This window comes from Microcebus murinus, chromosome 7, assembly GCF_040939455.1.
Source record: "Microcebus murinus isolate Inina chromosome 7, M.murinus_Inina_mat1.0, whole genome shotgun sequence".
In the NCBI taxonomy this organism is placed as follows: Eukaryota; Metazoa; Chordata; class Mammalia; order Primates; family Cheirogaleidae; genus Microcebus; species Microcebus murinus.
The window spans coordinates 61,299,088-61,318,229 of NC_134110.1; the positions used below are offsets into that span (position 1 = coordinate 61,299,088).

The 19,142-nt window shown below is 39.6% G+C and overlaps 1 protein-coding gene and 1 long non-coding RNA gene across 3 annotated transcripts; one reads left to right on the plus strand and one right to left on the minus strand.

The window, feature by feature from the left end:
• Nucleotides 1-7,541: 7,541 nt before the first annotated feature.
• Nucleotides 7,542-8,774, minus strand: LOC105869904 (uncharacterized). Its single transcript, XR_012920179.1, has 2 exons — nucleotides 8,580-8,774; nucleotides 7,542-8,106 (listed from the first exon to the last, which is right to left on the minus strand). It is a non-coding gene; the product is annotated as an uncharacterized LOC105869904 (long non-coding RNA).
• On the plus strand, nucleotides 8,466-15,740 carry ZNF706 (zinc finger protein 706). 2 transcript variants are annotated; one of them, XM_012762051.3, is made up of 4 exons: nucleotides 8,466-8,591; nucleotides 12,418-12,554; nucleotides 14,296-14,403; nucleotides 15,436-15,740. In XM_012762051.3, the coding sequence occupies exons 2-3, from the start codon at nucleotides 12,420-12,422 to the stop codon at nucleotides 14,389-14,391; spliced, it is 231 nt and encodes a 76-aa protein (XP_012617505.1). In that variant the 5' UTR covers nucleotides 8,466-8,591; nucleotides 12,418-12,419; the 3' UTR covers nucleotides 14,392-14,403; nucleotides 15,436-15,740. The 2 variants fall into 2 exon arrangements, with proteins under 2 accessions (XP_012617505.1, XP_012617504.1); XM_012762050.3 differs by lacking the exon at nucleotides 8,466-8,591 and adding an exon at nucleotides 8,899-9,135.
• Nucleotides 15,741-19,142: the final 3,402 nt, after the last annotated feature.

The following is a 19,142-nucleotide window of genomic DNA, read 5'->3' on the forward strand; positions in this document are numbered from 1 at the left end:
TAAGGGCCTGAAGTCAGTGGAAGGGAATGCTTGAGTTAAATAGGGGTCTGCTAGGATGCTTGAGTTAAGATAAGGGGGTCTTCTATCTCTCATGTGATTGCTATACCAGAACCAGATTGGGAAGTAAACCACATTATATCAGGTTAATAAAACCTGTTTAGTAAGATTTTATCATTTGTAGGCATGATTCACCAGGCCTCTTAGAAAGGAATTTGGGCAAAAGAAATAGGTCAGAGTTCAGTCCTCACCAACAAGTAAAAAGTGAAATATTTAATCCATTGGTTATTGTTATCTATAGTAGGTAAAATGAAAGTAAAAGAGATTGGCTGGGTGTGGCCTTGAGGCTGGAACAAGCTCAGATGTAGGTCTGTCTGAGCTCAGGCCACTATCCTCAAAGATACCCACAAAGGGGAAAATTATGCCGGGGCAACAGAAAGTACCTCTGAGACCTGTAGTTACCAAAAAGGTTGTCAATGTGGGGGAAGGGCAAAACCAAGTAACTATTGAAACCAGAGGGCATAGTGTGAATGAATTATTCCATTTTGTAGGTCAGTATCAGCTCCCCGAGGAACCTTAACTAAAATGGTTTATGAGAGTAACTGATTTAGGGGCAGTATCTTTGGGTTCAAATGCTACAGAGTGGAAGAGCATGTTTGGGCTGAGGCAGGACCCATAGCTCACTATTGAACAATTGCAGATGGCTGTCTGTAATCTAGACACACAGGAAGTCATTCCTGAGGGAACAGTCAGCCTCATGGATTGGATAAAATCCACCGTAAGGTCTGTTTACTCTGAGACGGGGAACTGTTTGACTCTCCCTATAAATGCCCAGTGGAATACCCCAGATGAAGCAGCTGATATGCTCCATATGCAAGCCATGTGGCACTGGCTTTATGATGACCTGGATATTTCTCTGCTGAATACGCCTGTTGCCCAGGTCATGGTAAATGCTGTGGCTAAAGGAGCCTCTTTTGCATGGGCACCTCATGTAACCTTACTGCTCCAAAACCAAAATACAGTTCAGGAAGCATAATCAAATTTCTGTCTCTGCTTCCCCTCATGGATCTTACAGGCACTAATAAAAGCATTAGGTTAATTAACAAGAAAATGAGGAAAGGCAAAAGGGAGGGTAACAAAGGACTCATCCCAGGAAGGTGGAAATTTTTAAATGGTCATTAAGAAATAAGATGAATAAGGAAAGCATTGATGGGGTGAAACTAAGAGGAAAAAGAAAAGTCATGAGATTTTTCCGGGAAGGTTGGACATCTTTATATGATTATTATAAGATGGAATGAATAAAACAGAAATTGATGGGGCTAAAACAAAGGTCTTAGTACAATACTATCAAAGGTTGTGTGGACCAAAGGAAGGCCTTGCTGGTCTCCCAACATTAAAGGGACCCAAACCAGCTTCTTGTATTTACCCCAGATTGAAGAAATTTTTAAAAGTCAGAAGACCAAGATTACAATGAGAAAGCTGATCAACAATTGCTTGGGGTGGGTTAATCCAGAGAGAGATTGACAAAAAGGCCCTAGACCCTATGGCTCCACCCCCTGCTGGGAACCCAAATCCTTTTTCATAAGAGGATAAAAGGGCCTGGGGATGGAGAAGAGAAGTTCCTGTGACTAGAACATAAAATGTAAAGGTTGATAGGATTATGAGAGTTAAATGTTTAAAGAGGCTTTATGTAAAGTAGTTGTGTCTCCTTTACCAAAATGTTTTATGGGAATGGACATCGTATCAGACTGGGGAACATTTCCCCCACCTAGTAGTGTGAAAGAGAAGGCATGCTTCACCACCCTTCAAGCAATATTAATTGGACATGCTAAATGGGAACCAGTAAGATTGCCCGAGTCCACATAGTGTGGAATAGAAGCTGGAGTGCTGGTAGTGACAAATTCTCTATTCGATAGCTCTTGGTGAAGCATTTACTGGGGCTTAGGGCAAAAGCCTGTGAGCACCTTCCAATAGTGACTACTGGGACTTTGGACTAGAGAATTTCTATTTGAGGGGCATTTACTGCCTTACTATCGGACAAAAACTGAAGCTACTGCTATAACTGAAAGACATAAAATAATATTGACATCTGAAGTACCCAGGCTGTCTCAGGTGATGGCAGAGAGACACTCTAATGGGGATAGCTGTGCTCAGAAGAGTTCCATAATAAAATGGAAATGGTTTTATAGGATGATGCTGTTACAGCCCAACCAGTTTCATTGCCCACTGCTCAAAGAGGAAGCCAATACACTGTGACAGCTTGGGCTACAGCAGAGAAAGAGTTTAATATCACAGGCGCCATGCAAGAAGACAAGAAGACGTTCTCAAATCCATCTCTCTGAGAATTTGGGAGAAAGGGTTTTTAAAGGTAGTTTGGTGGGCAAAGGGCTAGGCAATTGGATCTGCTAATTGGCTGGGTTCAGAGCAAAATCTTTGCTGAGTCAGTTCTTAGGTGGGGGTTGCAAGATGAGTTGAGTCAGTTCCTTGGTATGGGCCACTGATCTGGGTGGGTCAGCCATTCTACTAGAATGCAGGGCCTGGAAGTTATCTCAAAAACCTAGCTTTAGGTTTCACAAGAGTGATGTTATCTCCGGGAGTAATGAAGAAACTTAAGAATCTTTATGACCATCAGCTATGACTCCTGAGTAGTAAGCAATTATAGGAAAGCAAGCTAGGGGACAATGGTGCATTACATATCTATTTCCCCTACTGTGGCTCCCATTTTATGGAGCTTTATTAATTTTATAAAGGGCAGTTTCAATGCTACCTGGAGAGTACAAGGAGATACTCACATGCAGGGAGCCCCTTTTTCCTTAGGGCTGACTGTGAAACTGTGTAAGGAGCTACTAGATTCTACAGTGCCGGATAAACAGCTCTCACCCAACTGACAAACGGCTGCTTGGTTTTTTTTTTTTTTTTTTTTTTTTTTTTTTTTTTTTGAGACAGAGTCCAGAGTCTTGCTTTCTTGCCCAGGCTAGAGTGAGTGCCGTGGCGTCAGCCTAGCTCACAGCAACCTCAAACTCCTGGGCTCAAGCAATCCTACTGCCTCAGCCTCCCGAGTTGCTGGGACTACAGGCACGAGCCACCATGCCCGGCTAATTTCATATATATATATATATTAGTTGGCCAATTAATTTCTTTCTATTTTTATAGTAGAGACGGGGTCTCGCTCAGACTGGTTTTGAACTCCTGACCTTGAGCAATCCGCCCGCCTCGGCCTCCCAGAGTGCTAGGATTACAAGCGTGAGCCACCGCGCCCGGCCCAGGGGCTGCTTGGTTTGTGGATGGCAGTTCCAAGGTGAAAAGACAACATCCTGTTTGGAAGGCTGCTACTCTGACTGAAGAAGAGTCAAGAAAACCTTTTTATTCTTTTGAGCTACTTATAGCTTAGAGTATCTAGGTAAAGTATACTTTTCTGAGAAAAATTTACCTTTCTCTCTACCTGAATTCTCCAAAATTTGAAAACCATTCCTGAGTATTCTTATTTTATGGCAATATAGTCATTTGTACAAGTTCAATAAGAATATGTCTTATTTTGTAACAAGGCACATTAGAAACAGTGGTTATTTTACCAAGGCTTTGGCTAGAATGGCATATGTTCAGATATGACTAGACTGTTTTGAGGAATTGAAGTTGACTTTATAGAGACAATAAAAATTTCCTTGGAAAGACTGGCCTGGTACCTTATCTGTATGGTTCCCTTTCAAGGTTCCTGACCTGTGGCAAGTAAAGAATGTCACTTTCTGACAGATTCAGGAACCTCAAGATATTTCAGGACCTTCAGAATACAGGGATTCATGCAATTTGTACAGGTATTACCAGTCTGATGGTGAATTTTTCCCTTGGCTTCCTGACCTCAAGGATTTTAAAAAGACTAATTTGAAATTCCTTATGAAAATTCCAGCAAAGCCAACTTTAAAAGAGCCTATATGGTCAATCACTATTCTTGCTGCATTTTATGCAAATTATCACACCATATTTAATGAGACTAAAATTTATTCTGCAAATAAATTGGTCCTACTGTGATTTACCCTTGGTAAAAATGGGGAGACTGGAGAGAGAAAAATTATGTTTCAGAAGAAAACTATAGTATACTGATTATTAGATTCTAGCTATAAACCATCATTTTTTAGTTTTTATTATTTGCCTACAATTTTGGCTAAGTCCTGAATTATTTTCTTGCTACAAGTCTCTAAAGAAGAATAGGGTTTTAATTTTCTTCATGATGTTATTAGTTGGTTCCCTAATAAAAACTTTTTTTTCAATTTTGTTTTTCAGCCTGGCATATAAATTCTATTTTGATATAATCCTCGTGTGCATTATTCAAATTACTAATGTTATATATTTCTCATTGTTTTACATTTTCTGAGGAAACTAACATCATGGTATTTTGAAGACTAGAAATGATTCAACGAAACCTGCTGTTTTCTGTATTGTTGCTGCTGCCTCTGCTTGTAAGTAGAAAACAAACTGGTGCAATGTGTCATCCACATCCTCCCCTCTAAAGACTTGGAAACCATCTAGGAATAGGAAAGCACATGAGATTGTAGGAGCCAGATTAGGGGGGTAGATTATTGAGGATAAAATAACTCCATCTTGGATGCTAATATGCCACATTGACTTCTTTTATTCTACTCTTTTTTTTTTTTTTTTTGAGACAGAGTCTCACTCTCTTGCCTGGGCTGGAGTGCCCTGGCATCGGGCTAGAGTACCCTGGCGTCAGCCTAGCTCGCAGCAACCTCAAACTCCTGGGCTCAAGGGATCCACCTGCCTCAGCCTCCTGGGTAGCTGGGACTACAGGCACGTGCCACCATGCCTGGCTAATTTTTTCTATTTTTAGTTGTTTGGCTGATTTCTTTCTATTTATAGCAGAGACAGGGTCTCAAACTCCTGAGGTCAAGCAATCCTCCCACCTCAGCCTCCCAGAGTGCTAGGATTACAGGCATGAGACACCAGGCCTGGCCCACATTGACTTTCGAGTAGCCCCAGTTCTGGGAATGCCTCTAAGATTTCATGTACTTTCATGTACTTACCATAAATCCTGCCTCGAGGTCAAAAACAGCATAAATGCTGCCCTTAGGCAAATTCTTGCCTTAACCTGAGGGTCAGCTTCAATTGTCCCACACATTCCCTTAGTATTTAAGCTCTGGATCTCTCTGTAAGTCCCTATTAAATGTTTCTTTCAGAGAAACTGGATTTGTCAGCCTCTTTCTTCAGTCTCTCAAATTCCTTGGACTTTGTGGGTAGGTTTGCATAGACCTGCCCACCAAAGAACACTTTGTAGTAAGTTTAGAAACTGGGAAGTGTGAGTCTTTCAACTTTGTTCTTCTTTTCAAGATTGCTTTGGGTATTCTGGGGTCTTTGAATTTCCATATGAATTTTAAAATAAACTTGTCAATTTAGGCAAAGGTGCCAGCTAGGATTTTGATAGGCAAGTATTGAATCTGTAGATCAACTTGGGGATTATTTGCATCTCTACAATATTAAGTCTTCTGATCCATGAATATCGATGCTTTTCCATTTACTTAAGTCTTTAATTTCTTTCAACAAAGTTGTTTAGTATTCAGAATGTAAGTTTTGCATTTTTCTTGGTAAGTTTATTCCTAAGTATTTCTTTGTTTTTGATGCTCATCTAATAAGTTACATTATTTTTTAAATCCATTTTAACCTCTGAAATCGAGATGTATCTTAGAATCAAGGGCATCTTAGCATTATGTCATAGTTCCATTGGCAGTAATTTTTTATCTTAATGAACATATATGTGACTTACAATCAATGGCTTTTCAGAATCAATACAATATTAAATGTGAAATGCTCATAAAACATCGAAGTGGAGATGGAAAGTAAGCATTTGGATATGTCAATTTGGAGCTAAGAAGACAGGTTTGAACTAGAGATAAAAATGTTGGTGTCATCTGAAGTTTCTTATTTAAAGCCACAACAGTGAATGAGATTCCTTTGGGGAAAGAATAATAAAGAAGACAAGAGGATCCAGGTTGCATCCCTGAGAAACGTGAAGAGTAAGAGCCAGCAAAGAAAACATTTGAGTTTATTGTTGTTATTGCTGTTGCTATTACTTGTCACTATAAATTTGTCAGAATATTCTGTTTATTTGGGAAATAATATGTTGATTAATCACACTTTCTTTCATCTCTGAATATCCGACATGAATACAAATAATAAGTAAGCCTTCCAGGACTTCAGGGAAGTATTTTTTGTTTTGTTTTGTTTTTGAGACAGAGTCTCACTTTGTTGCCTGGGCTAGAGCGAGGGCTGTGGCATCAGCCTAGCTCACAGCAACCTCAAACTCCTGGGCTCAAGCGATCCCGCTGCCTCAGCCTTCCGAGTAGCTGGGACTACAGGCATGTGCCACCATGCCTGGCTACTTTTTTCTATATATATATTAGTTGACTGATTAATTTCTTTCTATTTATAGTAGAGACAGGGTCTCACTATTGTTCAGGCTGGTTTCGAACTCCTGACCTGGCGCAATCAGCCCGCCTCAGCCTCCCAGAATGCTAGGATTATAGGCTTGAGCCACCGCACCCGGCCTGGGGGAAGTATTTTAATCTGCTTGTGACTTTGGATAAAATAGGCACATGTTTATTGCATATTAACGTTGAGTAATTGTCTAAAGGCAGAAGAGGAAAAATAGAAGAAGTACTGTAGCATTCACAATTAAAAGCAGAAATGTGTGTAGAAATCCTTCTAAGGAGTTTATATCCCATTTGCTGTCACATTTCTATAATATAAGTAGGACACCATCTGGTAGTAATGGCAATTCATTTACCTTTCATTTACTGTTTGTCACTTCACAGATGTTGTATATTATTCATTCCTTCTTTTTATATTTTTCTTTGTATTTTAAATGCCCTAATCATCACATAAAGTTACCATTATGCCATATCCTCTAGGCAGTGGTTCTCAGGGGAGATTTTAACCCCCAGGGAACATGTGACAATGTCTGGAGACATTTTTAGTTGTCACAACTGGAAATGGGTGCTACTGTCATCAGGAAGAAGACAGGGAAGTTGCTAAACATCCTACAATCCCCAGGACACATCCAGATCCCCTTAACAAAGAATCATTCAACCCAAATTTCAATGGTACTAAGATTAAGAAACTCTACCTGTGAGAATAAGTTTATATGTATATGAACTTTCTGGAGGCAGAGTCCATAGTTTTTACCAAAGTTTCAAAGGAAGTATGACTCAAAAACTTAAGAAAATCTGGCTTTAATGGATATTTCATCTAGGCCATGGTAAACAGTGACATATTAACCTACCTCACAAGAGGAGTCACCTCTCTATTTAAGGAGACTTATCTTTGTCAGCCAGATTTCACTGTCCTTGTCCACTGTTCACTATCACTCACAGCTAGTCAAACACAGATAGCTCTTTGGATTTCCTATCTCTAGGGCCTCCAAGTACTTCATCCTCTATCAGCCACACTAATACAACTATTATGGTTTTGGTTACTATTGATGATTCAGCCACAGCTTTTGTCAGTTTAAAAACCTGCTTTCTTAAAACGCACTCAGTTAATTTGGTCAATATCCATTTATTCGATGCTTCCTATGTTTAACACGCTGCTACTCACTGGGTATGTAGTGATGAAAATGATTTTACAATTTATTACGAGAGATGAATGCAGTCTAAACATGTAATCTTGTCCAGAGCATAAGTGAAGGTGAAGAGAGCTAAAATGAGGATGGATAGGACTACACAGCCAGATCACTGCACGCCACCTTTCTTTCATTTCGTATTCCATCCTGCTCAAATGTCAAATGCAATAGGCAGTTAATTCCTTCTTGGCTAGTTCAACAATTCCGTTATCTACATCCCAGTCCAAGTTATTGGGTATATATTAAAATTCAACTAACATTTCCTGGGCACTTACAAGACAGGTTGGGATAGTGGAGACTATGGGCAAAGTGAGAACATCAAATGCAAAAGCCTTTTTCTTTGTCACCAATACATCTAATTAGAAACCAACGTGTGTGTGGGGATGCACAATAAAGCCGAGGTCTAAATGCCATTTCCAGATAATCAGCCGATCGTTACAATTGACATTGCTCTTGAACAGATATTGAAAGTCTGCTGCCATTGCCTGGAGAGAAAAACAGAAAGAAAAATTTAACCACCACCACCCCCAAATATTAGCAATTCAGTGCTGTATACTGTTAGTAGTCAGCCTAAGCCGGCCAGGGTGGCCTGGCCAGTAATTTTTCATGGGTCTGTCAGGCTTGAATGTATAACTCACTGAAAACCCCAGGCTGGTAAAATAACTAGGGTTTCCGTGGGAGTGAGGTAAGGGGTGCCAGTGAGAGAACAAAGGCTGCGCGTCCGTGGCCCCGAGCTTCACTGGCGGCGGGGGCAGCGGGTGCGCCCGGACGGCGGGGATCCGGGATCAGTGGCCCACGCGGCGGCCTAGGATCCTCTCCCCGGCCGGTCCCTCTCAGCCGGTGCACAGGAGGGCGCCGCCGAACGGGCACGCCAGACAAGGGCGGCGTGTGAGAAGTGGAGCGGGCTAGAGGCCGGGCCGCCGCCCCGCCTGAGTGACTGAGCAAGCAAGCGAGCGACCTCGGAAACACGGTACGGCCGGTCACGCGCCAGGACCGGGATCACGCGGCTCCCAGGGCAGGGTGAAGAAGGCACCGGGAGAGCGAGCGCTGGAGAGGAGTGGCGCCCAGGGACAGAGGGCGGCGTCCCCTGCAGTTCGCGTCCGCCAGGGCCCGCCCCTCGCGCTTATGTAATAGGGGCGCGCTGCCATTGGCCCGCGCGACCGGAAGGGGCGCAGGCGTGCGTGCGGGTGGGGCGGGGAGGCGGCCGCCGCAGGAAAGCGGGTGGGCGGGGCTGCGAGGAGCAGGCGGTGCTGGGGCGCCTGGGAGAGCGGCGCAGCGTGCGCGGGCACGAGGCGTAGTGGCTTCCCCTAAGGCTGAGGCGGCGGCGGGCGCGCGGCGGCGGCGGGCGTGCGAGGCGCGGGCTGTTGTGCTCCCGGCTCTCCTCTTTCCCCTCCTTGGCGGGTAGAGGAGGCCAAAGCGGTCCTGGGCGCGCTCCGTCTTCCCCTCCCTCCGGCGACCTCCTCCGGTCCTCTCGCGCTGCGCTGTCTCTCCGACGCAAGACTGTCCCGGCCCGGGTGAGCGGCAGCTGGGACACCGCTGACGCTGTAGGGCGCCCCGGAACCGGGGTGGAGGGTGGTGAGGGCCGTAGGGGTCGCGGCGGGTCGCGAGGGGCCGCCGGCCTCCCTGGGGGCGGCAGGGCCAGGCCCGTCCCGGCGCGGGCCGCGGGAAGGAGGGAGCTCGGGCGCCTGCCAGGCCCTGCAGGTGGCCGGGTCGCAGGCCAGCCGCGGGAGCGGAGCGGTAACCTTACCCCCTGGCGACAGCAGCTGGTCGGTTGCTGGAGGCTGGGGCTCCCCATGGCCGAAGGGGCCGGCTTTGGGACACTCGAGGCCTCCAGGAGGCGCGTCTTGGGCCAGGGTCCTGGAGGACTGGCAAGTAGGTAGGGGCTCCGTGGCCTTCGGTGGCAGTAAGGAGGAGGGGGCTCCAGAGTCCCGGGAGTCCGGCTTGGGAAGGAAGGTGCGCCAGGCTGCAACTGGAGTCAGTGAAGTGTTGGATGAGTAGACCTTACTCCCGGTGCGTGCTTCTGCTCCTCTGCCCAAAAACGATGTAGTTAAAAGCTGGGGTCAGGATGTTGGACGCTGCCTGGGCCTCTTCCTTTTAGATGGCTATGGAGAATAAGCCTACTTCCTGGATCCAAAATCCTTTTCTTCTTACTCATTTGTGTTGGTTTTAAAAGGATCTTTGGGGACAGTGCTTACTTGTTGCCTCCTGCGAGAGCACCTCATTTAAGAACTTGTTCGTCCTACTACTTTCTCCTTTGCAGCCCCCTCGGAAAACCACAACAAATAGGAGTTACATTAAAACCAGCATGTACACATTTGTAAATGACTTCTTGCTCTTCAGTTTGTTGCATTTAATCAAGGAGCAGTTATGCTAAAGATTTTGTAGATAATTCGATTGGCTTGAGAGCAAGTCCTAAGCTGAGCTGTCCAAAAGCAGGTGGTTTGTTCTTTTGCATTTCTGCTTTCAGAAAGGAAATCAATGCAGTGTGTTGTCAGAAGTTAGGGGCCTGCCTCACGCATTTGGCTTGTGTGGTTCAATTTCCTTTACCTGGTGTTTTCTGTTTTAAGAATAAAGGACTACTGCCTTTTATTTATTAAGGCTCTTCTGGCTTTTTTGTTACTGTTGTTAGGTGACAATGGAAAATGGGTTAAATCTATTGCGTAATGTTATATTTTAGGGAAAGTCCTAAATGCAAAAGTTAAAAATAATTTTATGTATTTAATGACACGGCTTTTACAGGTCACTGCATGAGAAATATCAAAATGGCTAATAACTTCTAGATAACAAACTTCTGAAATTAGTGGCCTGCCATTTTATAAGATTTTTTTTTCAATGTGAAACAATTAAGTTACCCACAAAACAAGTATATTAACATACATTGTGTGGAAGAGTTAGGATGTGTAAGAGGACTGAAGTATTCTAATATAAAGTCCTAATACTAAGACACAAACATTAAGAATGTAATAAGACATTGATATACATAAAGATTGAACACCTGATTACTATCATTCAAATAATACATATGTATCCAAATCTGTTTCCATAGGAATAGGTTTGTAAGCTTGCCATAGCATATGGACTTAAATATACTTTTTAAAAAATCATTTCATTTGGCTCAGAATTAGTAAGGATTTGATCTTAAAAATGCAAAAATGGAAGCTTAACCTTTAAGGACTAACACAGCTGGTAATATTTACCATTGTTTGGTGGGAATAGGGTTCTTATATTAAGCTAGCATACTACACATTTTCGTAGTTGGTAAAATATTCAGCTGACTTTCTAGAAAAGCATCGGTCCTCTCCTATATTTTATATGACTCTCAGTTCAGTGTTTAATGCTAGTGGGAACTTTTCCAATCAGCGTATTTATTTTTCTAGTTTTCCTTTTGGCGGCTGTGGGGGAACTCCGTTTCTATGAAATGCTTTGGCCTCAGATCCATTTGCTAATTAGTGTTCCAGTCAGAAAAAGCCAGCACTATTTACTGGTGAAGTTGATGTAGATGCATTGTGTGTTTATGTCCTGCAGTGATTTGGAATTTAATGACAATGCTAGTCAAAACTATACATGAGAATTCTACATACGATCCAATTTTAATGTATTTAAAAAGCACTTGGGATTCATTATAGACCCCTTACGAATGGATTTAACTTGTATGGTGTAATAGATGCCTTTAATTTCAATGGAAAAGTAAAAGTAACTTTTTTTCTATTGCTTAAATACTTTTATTTTTAACCCATTTAGGTTCACTTTAGTTCATCACTAGTAAAAAAAGCGATATCTTTTAACTTTGTAAAAGAACCCTTTTACTGGATTTATTCTCTCAGCTGGGAACTAATTTAATCGTATTTTATAATTTGTGCAGCAATCCAACAAAGACCAACTTTTTAGAAAAATTTAGAACAACAGTTTTATACAACCTCAGTATTTGAGAGAACAGTTCCCATGGTCTCCTTTAGAAGGATTAGCTGACAGCTCTTATTTTTATTAAAGTTGTAAGAATTGCAAGTCCCAACAATGAATACTGGGAGGGAAAGTGCCTTTGCAAAGTGATCAAATAAATGACTGAGGAGCCTAAACTTTTTTGGGTAAACTTTTGAAGATTACATACAATAAAATGCACAAATCTTAGATGTAGAGTTAAATTAATTTTTACAAGTAAGCACACCTGTGTAACCATTACTTGGTTCAAGATATAGAACAGTTTCAGCACTGGATAAGTCCCCTTCATGCTCTCTCTTCCCAGTCATTATCCCATAACCCCCAAGGTGAATTCTTCCACAATAGATTAGCTTGGTCTGTTTTGAACTTTATATAATGTAAATTCTTTGTAACTGGCTTCTATCCTTAAAATGGAGCTACAACCAAGTTTTGTAACAATTGTTTTGAATGCTGCATAGTATTTCCTTGTATAAATATTTTAAAGATACATATACAGTTTATGTATCTGTTTTACTATTAGTGGGCATTTACATTGTTTCTAGACCAGAGTACCTGTTTTTGGAACAGGTACTCTGAATGTTCTTGTACATGTTCTTTGGTGTATATAATATTTGCATTTCTGTTGGCTATATACCAAGAGTGGAATTGCTGAATCATAGACGGCTACCTACCAGTTTTCCATAGTGGTTGTACCAGTGGATACTTTAGTAGCATTGTATGGGAGAGTTTGAAAATCCATATATTTTAAGCTGCCAGATATTTCTCTAAAACTTAAGGCTTCAACTTGGAGAAAGTTATTATGCTTAGGTTACTCGTATTAGAGTAAATCACTCTAATGTCTCACCGTCTGTTTTTAGATATGGCTCGTGGACAGCAGAAGATCCAGTCTCAGCAGAAAAATGCCAAAAAGCAAGCTGGACAAAAGAAGAAACAAGGACATGATCAAAAGGCTGCTGCCAAAGCTGCCTTAATATATACCTGCACTGTTTGTAGGGTAAGAAGAATCGAAAGACATAGCTTTCCTATGGGCAATTCTTTCATTATAAACTTGTTTGTATAAATTAAAATTTTGAAACTGTAACAAAATAGATGCTTTACTTGAAATAGTAGATTTGAGAGCTGGTTATTTTAAGAATCCATTTTCATTCACCCATTCAACAAATAGCTTTTGAATGGCTCCTGTGGCCAGGCACAATCCTCTAGGCGCTGGAGAAACGGAAAGAACAAAACAAAGTCCCTTCCCTCAAAGAGAATAAAGATGTCTTCATAAAGACATACAATATACTTTGAACTTTGTAAGGAAGTCAGATCTACTTTCTTAGTTTAGAGCTATGTAAGATGCTAGTGAATATACCTCTGGTTATATAATTGGGCTTTTTTTTTTCCCCACTAACTATAATTAGGAGGTCTGCAAAACTATATACAGTGTATTCATGTTAAGGACTTTTACTGGAATGAATGTGTTTTATTAGATTTGAAGAATAGTAGTAATAAGAATTACTGTTGAGTGCTTTCCATGTGCCAGGTACAGATCAGGTGTTTTATGTGTATTCACTTACTTAATCAACATAACAGCCCTCTGAGATAAAGTACTTTTATTCTCATTTTACAGGAGAGTAAACTGAGTCATGAGAATTAAATAACATATGTGGGATCACCCAGCTAATAAGAAGAGCTGGGATCTGAACATTGGCAATCCAGCTCCAGAGTCCACCCTCTGGACCACTATATACTGCCTCTCAAAGAAGTGCTTCTGAAATTCCAAATCAGAGTCTCTTTCTTGCCTGTTTGTTTAAGCTCATTACTCTTAAAGTTAGTGAATGGCAGTGCCAAAGGAAAAAAGCATAGTGGAGTTAGTCCAATATATATACATATGTATAATTTGTAAGGCCCTATACCTGGGTAGGATTGATGATATGAATGGGAAGGATCTTGGTAAGATGTGATTCCTAGACTGAAGTTTGTCATCTTTTGAACTCATTTTCAATGAAGTAGAAATTCCTAACGACATGAAAGTTCTTGATAATCTAAGAGAAGGACTCTATTATGTTATATATCTTATTTATAGCAAGCTTCGATACAACCAAAATAATGAAAGTGAGTAGCTTCTGATTCTGTTTAGAAAGAGGCAGAGTGAAAATAAAATTTTACTAGATAAGGGATAAAGAAATACCTTGACCTAAAAGTACTAGAGTAGTTCACGTATTTAAAAACTCAAAACTAAAAACTTGTATTTCATGTTTTGTGTAATTGTGTGGAAGAATAAATAATTGAAGGTCGTTGCCAAGGGAAGTCAGCATAGTGTAATATTTGAGAGCTGAAGTAGCTAGTGCTAGGTTAAAATGAAAGGCTTGGGCAAGTTAAACTCAGGGTTTTAGTTTCCTTATGTAAAATGAGGATGATAGGAGATGCTGAAGATGACTATGAAGGTTCTCTGAGAATTGAGGTAACACCTTTACTATAGTAAGGGTTCAGTAAATGTTACCTATTGTTTGCTGTTGATCAGATGAACAGTGTATCTTCTGTGTGATCTACCCCTTCTTTATATGTAAAATGTGAGAATGTTAGGAATTTGTCACAGAGTCCCTCTCCATATGCCAACCACTAAGTTGTAGGAATTTAAAAGTATTTTGTGATAATTGTCTATCATCAGCAAGTTCAGGATTTTAAAAGGTAACACATTTTTATTTCATAAAGTCTAGCTCTTTTTTGCACTTTTTTTTTTTTTTTATTAGACACAAATGCCAGACCCTAAGACCTTCAAGCAGCACTTTGAGAGCAAGCATCCTAAGACTCCACTTCCTCCAGAACTGGCTGATGTTCAGGCATAAAGTTGTTTACAGGTAATTGATCTCTTTTTATATTGGTTTGTTAATGTCAGCATTGTATACTGGACCAAAACTATCCTATATAATTGTGAAATTAATTTCTGCTTTGTGAGACTTTATTGCTTCCCCTTTTAAAGTTAATGTTTAACTTAATTTCATTACTAGAACTTTACAATTGTTGCTTACAATTTACTAGAACACTTTACAATTGTTAAAAGTCCTTTTTCCCAGACCCCAAGTTTTTACTACTTCTGCCAAAAAGTAATGGCAGGATGAATAGATGCTGGCCAGCTTTGATCCAGGAATGGAAGAGACATAGCAACTTAAAGAAAGTACTGATTATAAAGATATTGAGGGTTGCCAGAAATGTTGCCAACCAATGTTCCTGAGCACCTTTTTACAGTTACGTTACTTAACAATGCTTAGCAGAGTTTCTGAGTATTAAAATATAGGGCAAAATGTAGGCATGCACTATATAAACTTGATAGTTGCTTGAAAATCATCAGTTTATGCTTTCTATTATGACTGAGTTTCTTTCCCTAAATTGTGGGGTAGGTGGTGGGAGTGTGTGTATGAGAGAAGTATTTGTTTTTAAAGTAAATTCATTGGCCAGACATGTGGTGGCTCACACCTGTAATCCTGGCACTATGGGAGGCTGAGGCGGGAGCATCGCTTGAGCTCAGGAGTTCTAGACCAGCCTGAGCAAGAGAGAGACACCCTTCTCTATTAAATAAAAATAAAAATTAGCTGGGCATGGTGGTATGTGTCTGTAGTCCCAGCTACTCGGGAGGCTACGACAGGAGAATCTCTTGAGCCCAGGGTGTTGGAGGTTGCTGTCAGCTAGGCTGATGACATCTGCACTTTAGCCCGGGCGACAGACAACAGCAAGACTCTGTCTCAGTCAGTCAGTCAATCAATAAATGTAAATTCATCAAAGATCTATTTATAAAGTCTAGCATGAGCAACTACTTTGATAGTCTTAGACATTTGAAATGCATATAAGTTGCAGTGGTTACATTCATTGAAAATTTTGCTTATGTTTTATAGGTGAATTCACGACACCTTGGACTCTTCTACTGTCTCAGACCTTAGGTAACAAACCTGCAGCTGCTTTTCTAACAAACTGTTGATCAGCAAAAATAAAGGGGCTACAGAAACACTCATTTTTATGCTGTTCCCTTTTGGGCTTCATGCAAAGACAATTCTGTGTAAATGTACAGTTGACTCTGATTTGGAAACCTGAAAATCAGTCCATCCTTGTTATAAAAAATTTTTTTACAATTGTAATTATATTGATGTTCATATTGTGTAAAATAACTCATTTAATAAAGTAGTGCTTTGATTTTACAACATCACAGGATAAATGGTTCTAGAAATTCTGTTCTAACTTTCTACATTATTTGCCTTATAAAAGTCTAATGAATTTATCAGCTAGAATTGCAAGTGCAGTTCTTACCTCCCTTTCTCAGCTCAGTGGCAGGTTCATTAGTTAAACTAGAGCAGACTCATTCATTAAAATTGTGCATACAAATTTATTGGCAGCTGTTGATCTAGGTGAAGAGTGACTAATCTGCTGCCTTAGAGTATTGCAATTCGGTATCATTGCCCCCCTCTGATCATTTCCTGTGCTTGATGTTGGAATATGTAAACTTACTGTATGACCAGCCAGCTATCCCCCGCAGATACTGATAAATTCCTAAAAGCAGTTGGATCATCAGTGAGCCCTTCTGAAAAATTAGGTTCTGAAGTATATGCCATATGAAATAATCATTAAGTCTGTTGTTTAATACAAAGTAAGATAGAAGAAATGTAAACTGGTAAAGGTATATCTTTTATAAATGATGCTGGATTCTCTGGAAATTCTTCAAGTTGTTTAATTTAAAATTGAAACATTTCTGAAGAAGTTTCTTGGAAGTTATTAACCATTGGCCAATTTTATAAATGGATTTTGCACTAATAGGAAGATTGGAATGACTTATGTCTGGGTTAATTCCCAGAGCCCTCTTTCTTCTTTCTTTTCTGAGTTGTCGATTTTAGGATTTTACTTTGTATTGGTTCCTAAAATCAAAGACTGTACACTATGACTTAAGTATGAACTAGAAAAATATTAAAATAGGCCAATATTCACATTCTTTTGGATCTAAGGATGGGGAAGTAGGTTTGTTCAGATGGATAAGGTAAATCTTACCCAATTAAGGAAGACTAATTTTAGGGTTCTTCTAATTTGCTTTTGTCAATTCTTCTGTAAGTGAAACTGCTGTACTTCAGTTTTAATTTTAAAATTAACATACTAGGAAGAACACTAAAATATTTACTGATAACTGCTTAGAGCTGCATATCTGATCCTGTGGATTACAAAATGCATTCCCTCTTTCTGCTATAATTCATCACTGCATTTGTTTTGTAGCTCTGCATTCTGCCCACCTTGTTTGTCTTCACTGTAAGTTTAAAATATTTCCAATGAAAAGCTTCAGTGCTGATAGTTTCTTAGCGACTCCTATTCTTATACCTTTACTTTAAAACACAGTTCTTTTGTTTCGTGTATTTAATTTAAGTTTCAGATTTAACATCTATTGTTTCTTAATATGTTGGTTACCAGAACATTAGAATTTTACCTAATTTCTTGTGGGTATTACAGAAGTTCTGGTTAAATTACAATTTAAACGTTTTTAAAAGTGCTTTGAGCATATGTATGTTTATGTTTCATAACAAATCATTTAAAACCATTCACAAGTTTTGGTTGAATTTTTTTTCATTTGTTTTACTGACTGTAATTCAGAATGAAAGTTTTGTTCTTGTACTTAACCCTTTTTTTATAAGCAGCTGAAGACACCATATTTAACTTAGTGATAGATAAATAGCTGCATTGATCTTACATAAGACATTAATTCTTGTACTTCATGTGGGGATTATTACAATCCCCTTTTTATTGTGTTTGAGTTAAATCTGCTATAAGGATAAAATTACAAGTCTAAAAACATCCTTGTTACTTAATTTGGAGATTCTTTAACAGATTGCAGCAAAAGTTCATTATAAAACTTGTTATGGTGTCTTCAAACACTTGATAAAATACACTGAGAAAGAATTGGTCCGTTTGTATTCTGTATTTCCATTAGTTGCCAAAAGGAATGGGGTTAAGATTCAACTTGTTCCATTCTCTTCATATGGATATATATCCCCATGTTTAACTGACACACTGGGGGCTCAGTTGTGTGCTATAATGTCTTATTAAAGAAGATATTAAAGAAAACTAAACTAGTCTAATTTCTTCTACATTTAAGAGGTTTTTGTATTGCCTCTTCCCTGCCCCATCCCCCGTTTCTGAACTTAGAATTGTCTTTTGAGTGTAGCTCAGTAATTCTAAGGGTGGCAAGAGATTTCTTTCATTTCTCATTGTTTTCCCTACAGTCGTTGTCCACTTTGGGTCTGTAGAATACTTCTTAAGAATGAAGGGGAAAATTTTGTCATTTTGAAACCTTACTATATAGAGTAAGTGTGAGTTATTGGAAGGAGGAAGTAATTGTCTGTTGACATAAAAATACTAAAATGAAAAATGCTTAGGTCAGTTAATTGATGGATGTCTTTGACATTGACTAAGATTTGAGATAATACTTTTAGCTTTATATTAAAGATACTGTATAGGTAATTAATCACATCATAATTCAAATCTGAGATGTAGCATGAACAAAATAATTTACCAACATTACTACTATTTTATTAAAAGTAAATAAAATCCTTTTTTACATTTTGTTAACATATGTAATATACTGTACCTATTTTTTGTTGTTGTTTTTTTTTGTTTTTTTTTTTGAGACATTCTCATTCTGTTGTCCGGGCTAGAGTACTGTAGCATCAGCCTAGCTCACAGCAACCTCCAACTCCCGGGCTCAGGCAGTCCTTCTGCCTCGGTCCCCGAGTAGCTGAAACAGGCATGTGCCACTGTGCCCGGCTAATTTTTTCGATATATTTTTAGTTGGCCATTTAATTTCTTTCTATTTTTTAGTAGAGACGGGGTCTAGCTCTTGCTAAGGCTGGTTTCAAACTCCTGACCTTGAGCGATCCTCCCACCGTGGCCTCCCAGAGTGCTAGGATTATAGGCGTGAGCCACCATGCACAGCCTGTACCTATTTTTAAATGTGGTTAATGTAAAGGCCTTTTTCTATCAACCACAGTCCAAAATATAGCAGAAATACTATATTTAAACTACTCAGTCTGAATTAGTTCATTTTTACTTGATTTCTAGTTTTTTGGTTTGGTTTTGATTAGATGTTTTTAAAGTGTATGGCGAAGAAGATCGACACTAGGGGGTTGTGCTTACTGTGACTTTACATGCTATTACTAAAATAGTTTAGGCTGTCTTAATTTTATCTATTGTGAAGGTTTCATAAAGTCTTAACTTCCATTGTGTAAGTTAAATAAAACATCTGTCTACTTAACAGAGAAAATAGATGTTTTAATAAAAGTTTGACCTGTTATCCACTGTGGATTACCATGTTAAACTGAAAATATTTTTTATGTTAAATGTTCTTTTAATAAGCTGTTTACTGAGTTATCTTTTTTTGAACTGCAATTCTTTAGCTTCCATTCTTTGCTTTAAATATGTAGTATGGCTTCAAATTTAAAATCTGCACATATAGAGACAGACTTTAGTCATTTGTATCGACATGTGTATATCTTCAGTATGAAGTAATTGTTAATTCTGTCATTAGCTAGTATTATTTGAGGGTTGTAAGGAAGAAAGACTATCCTTATCC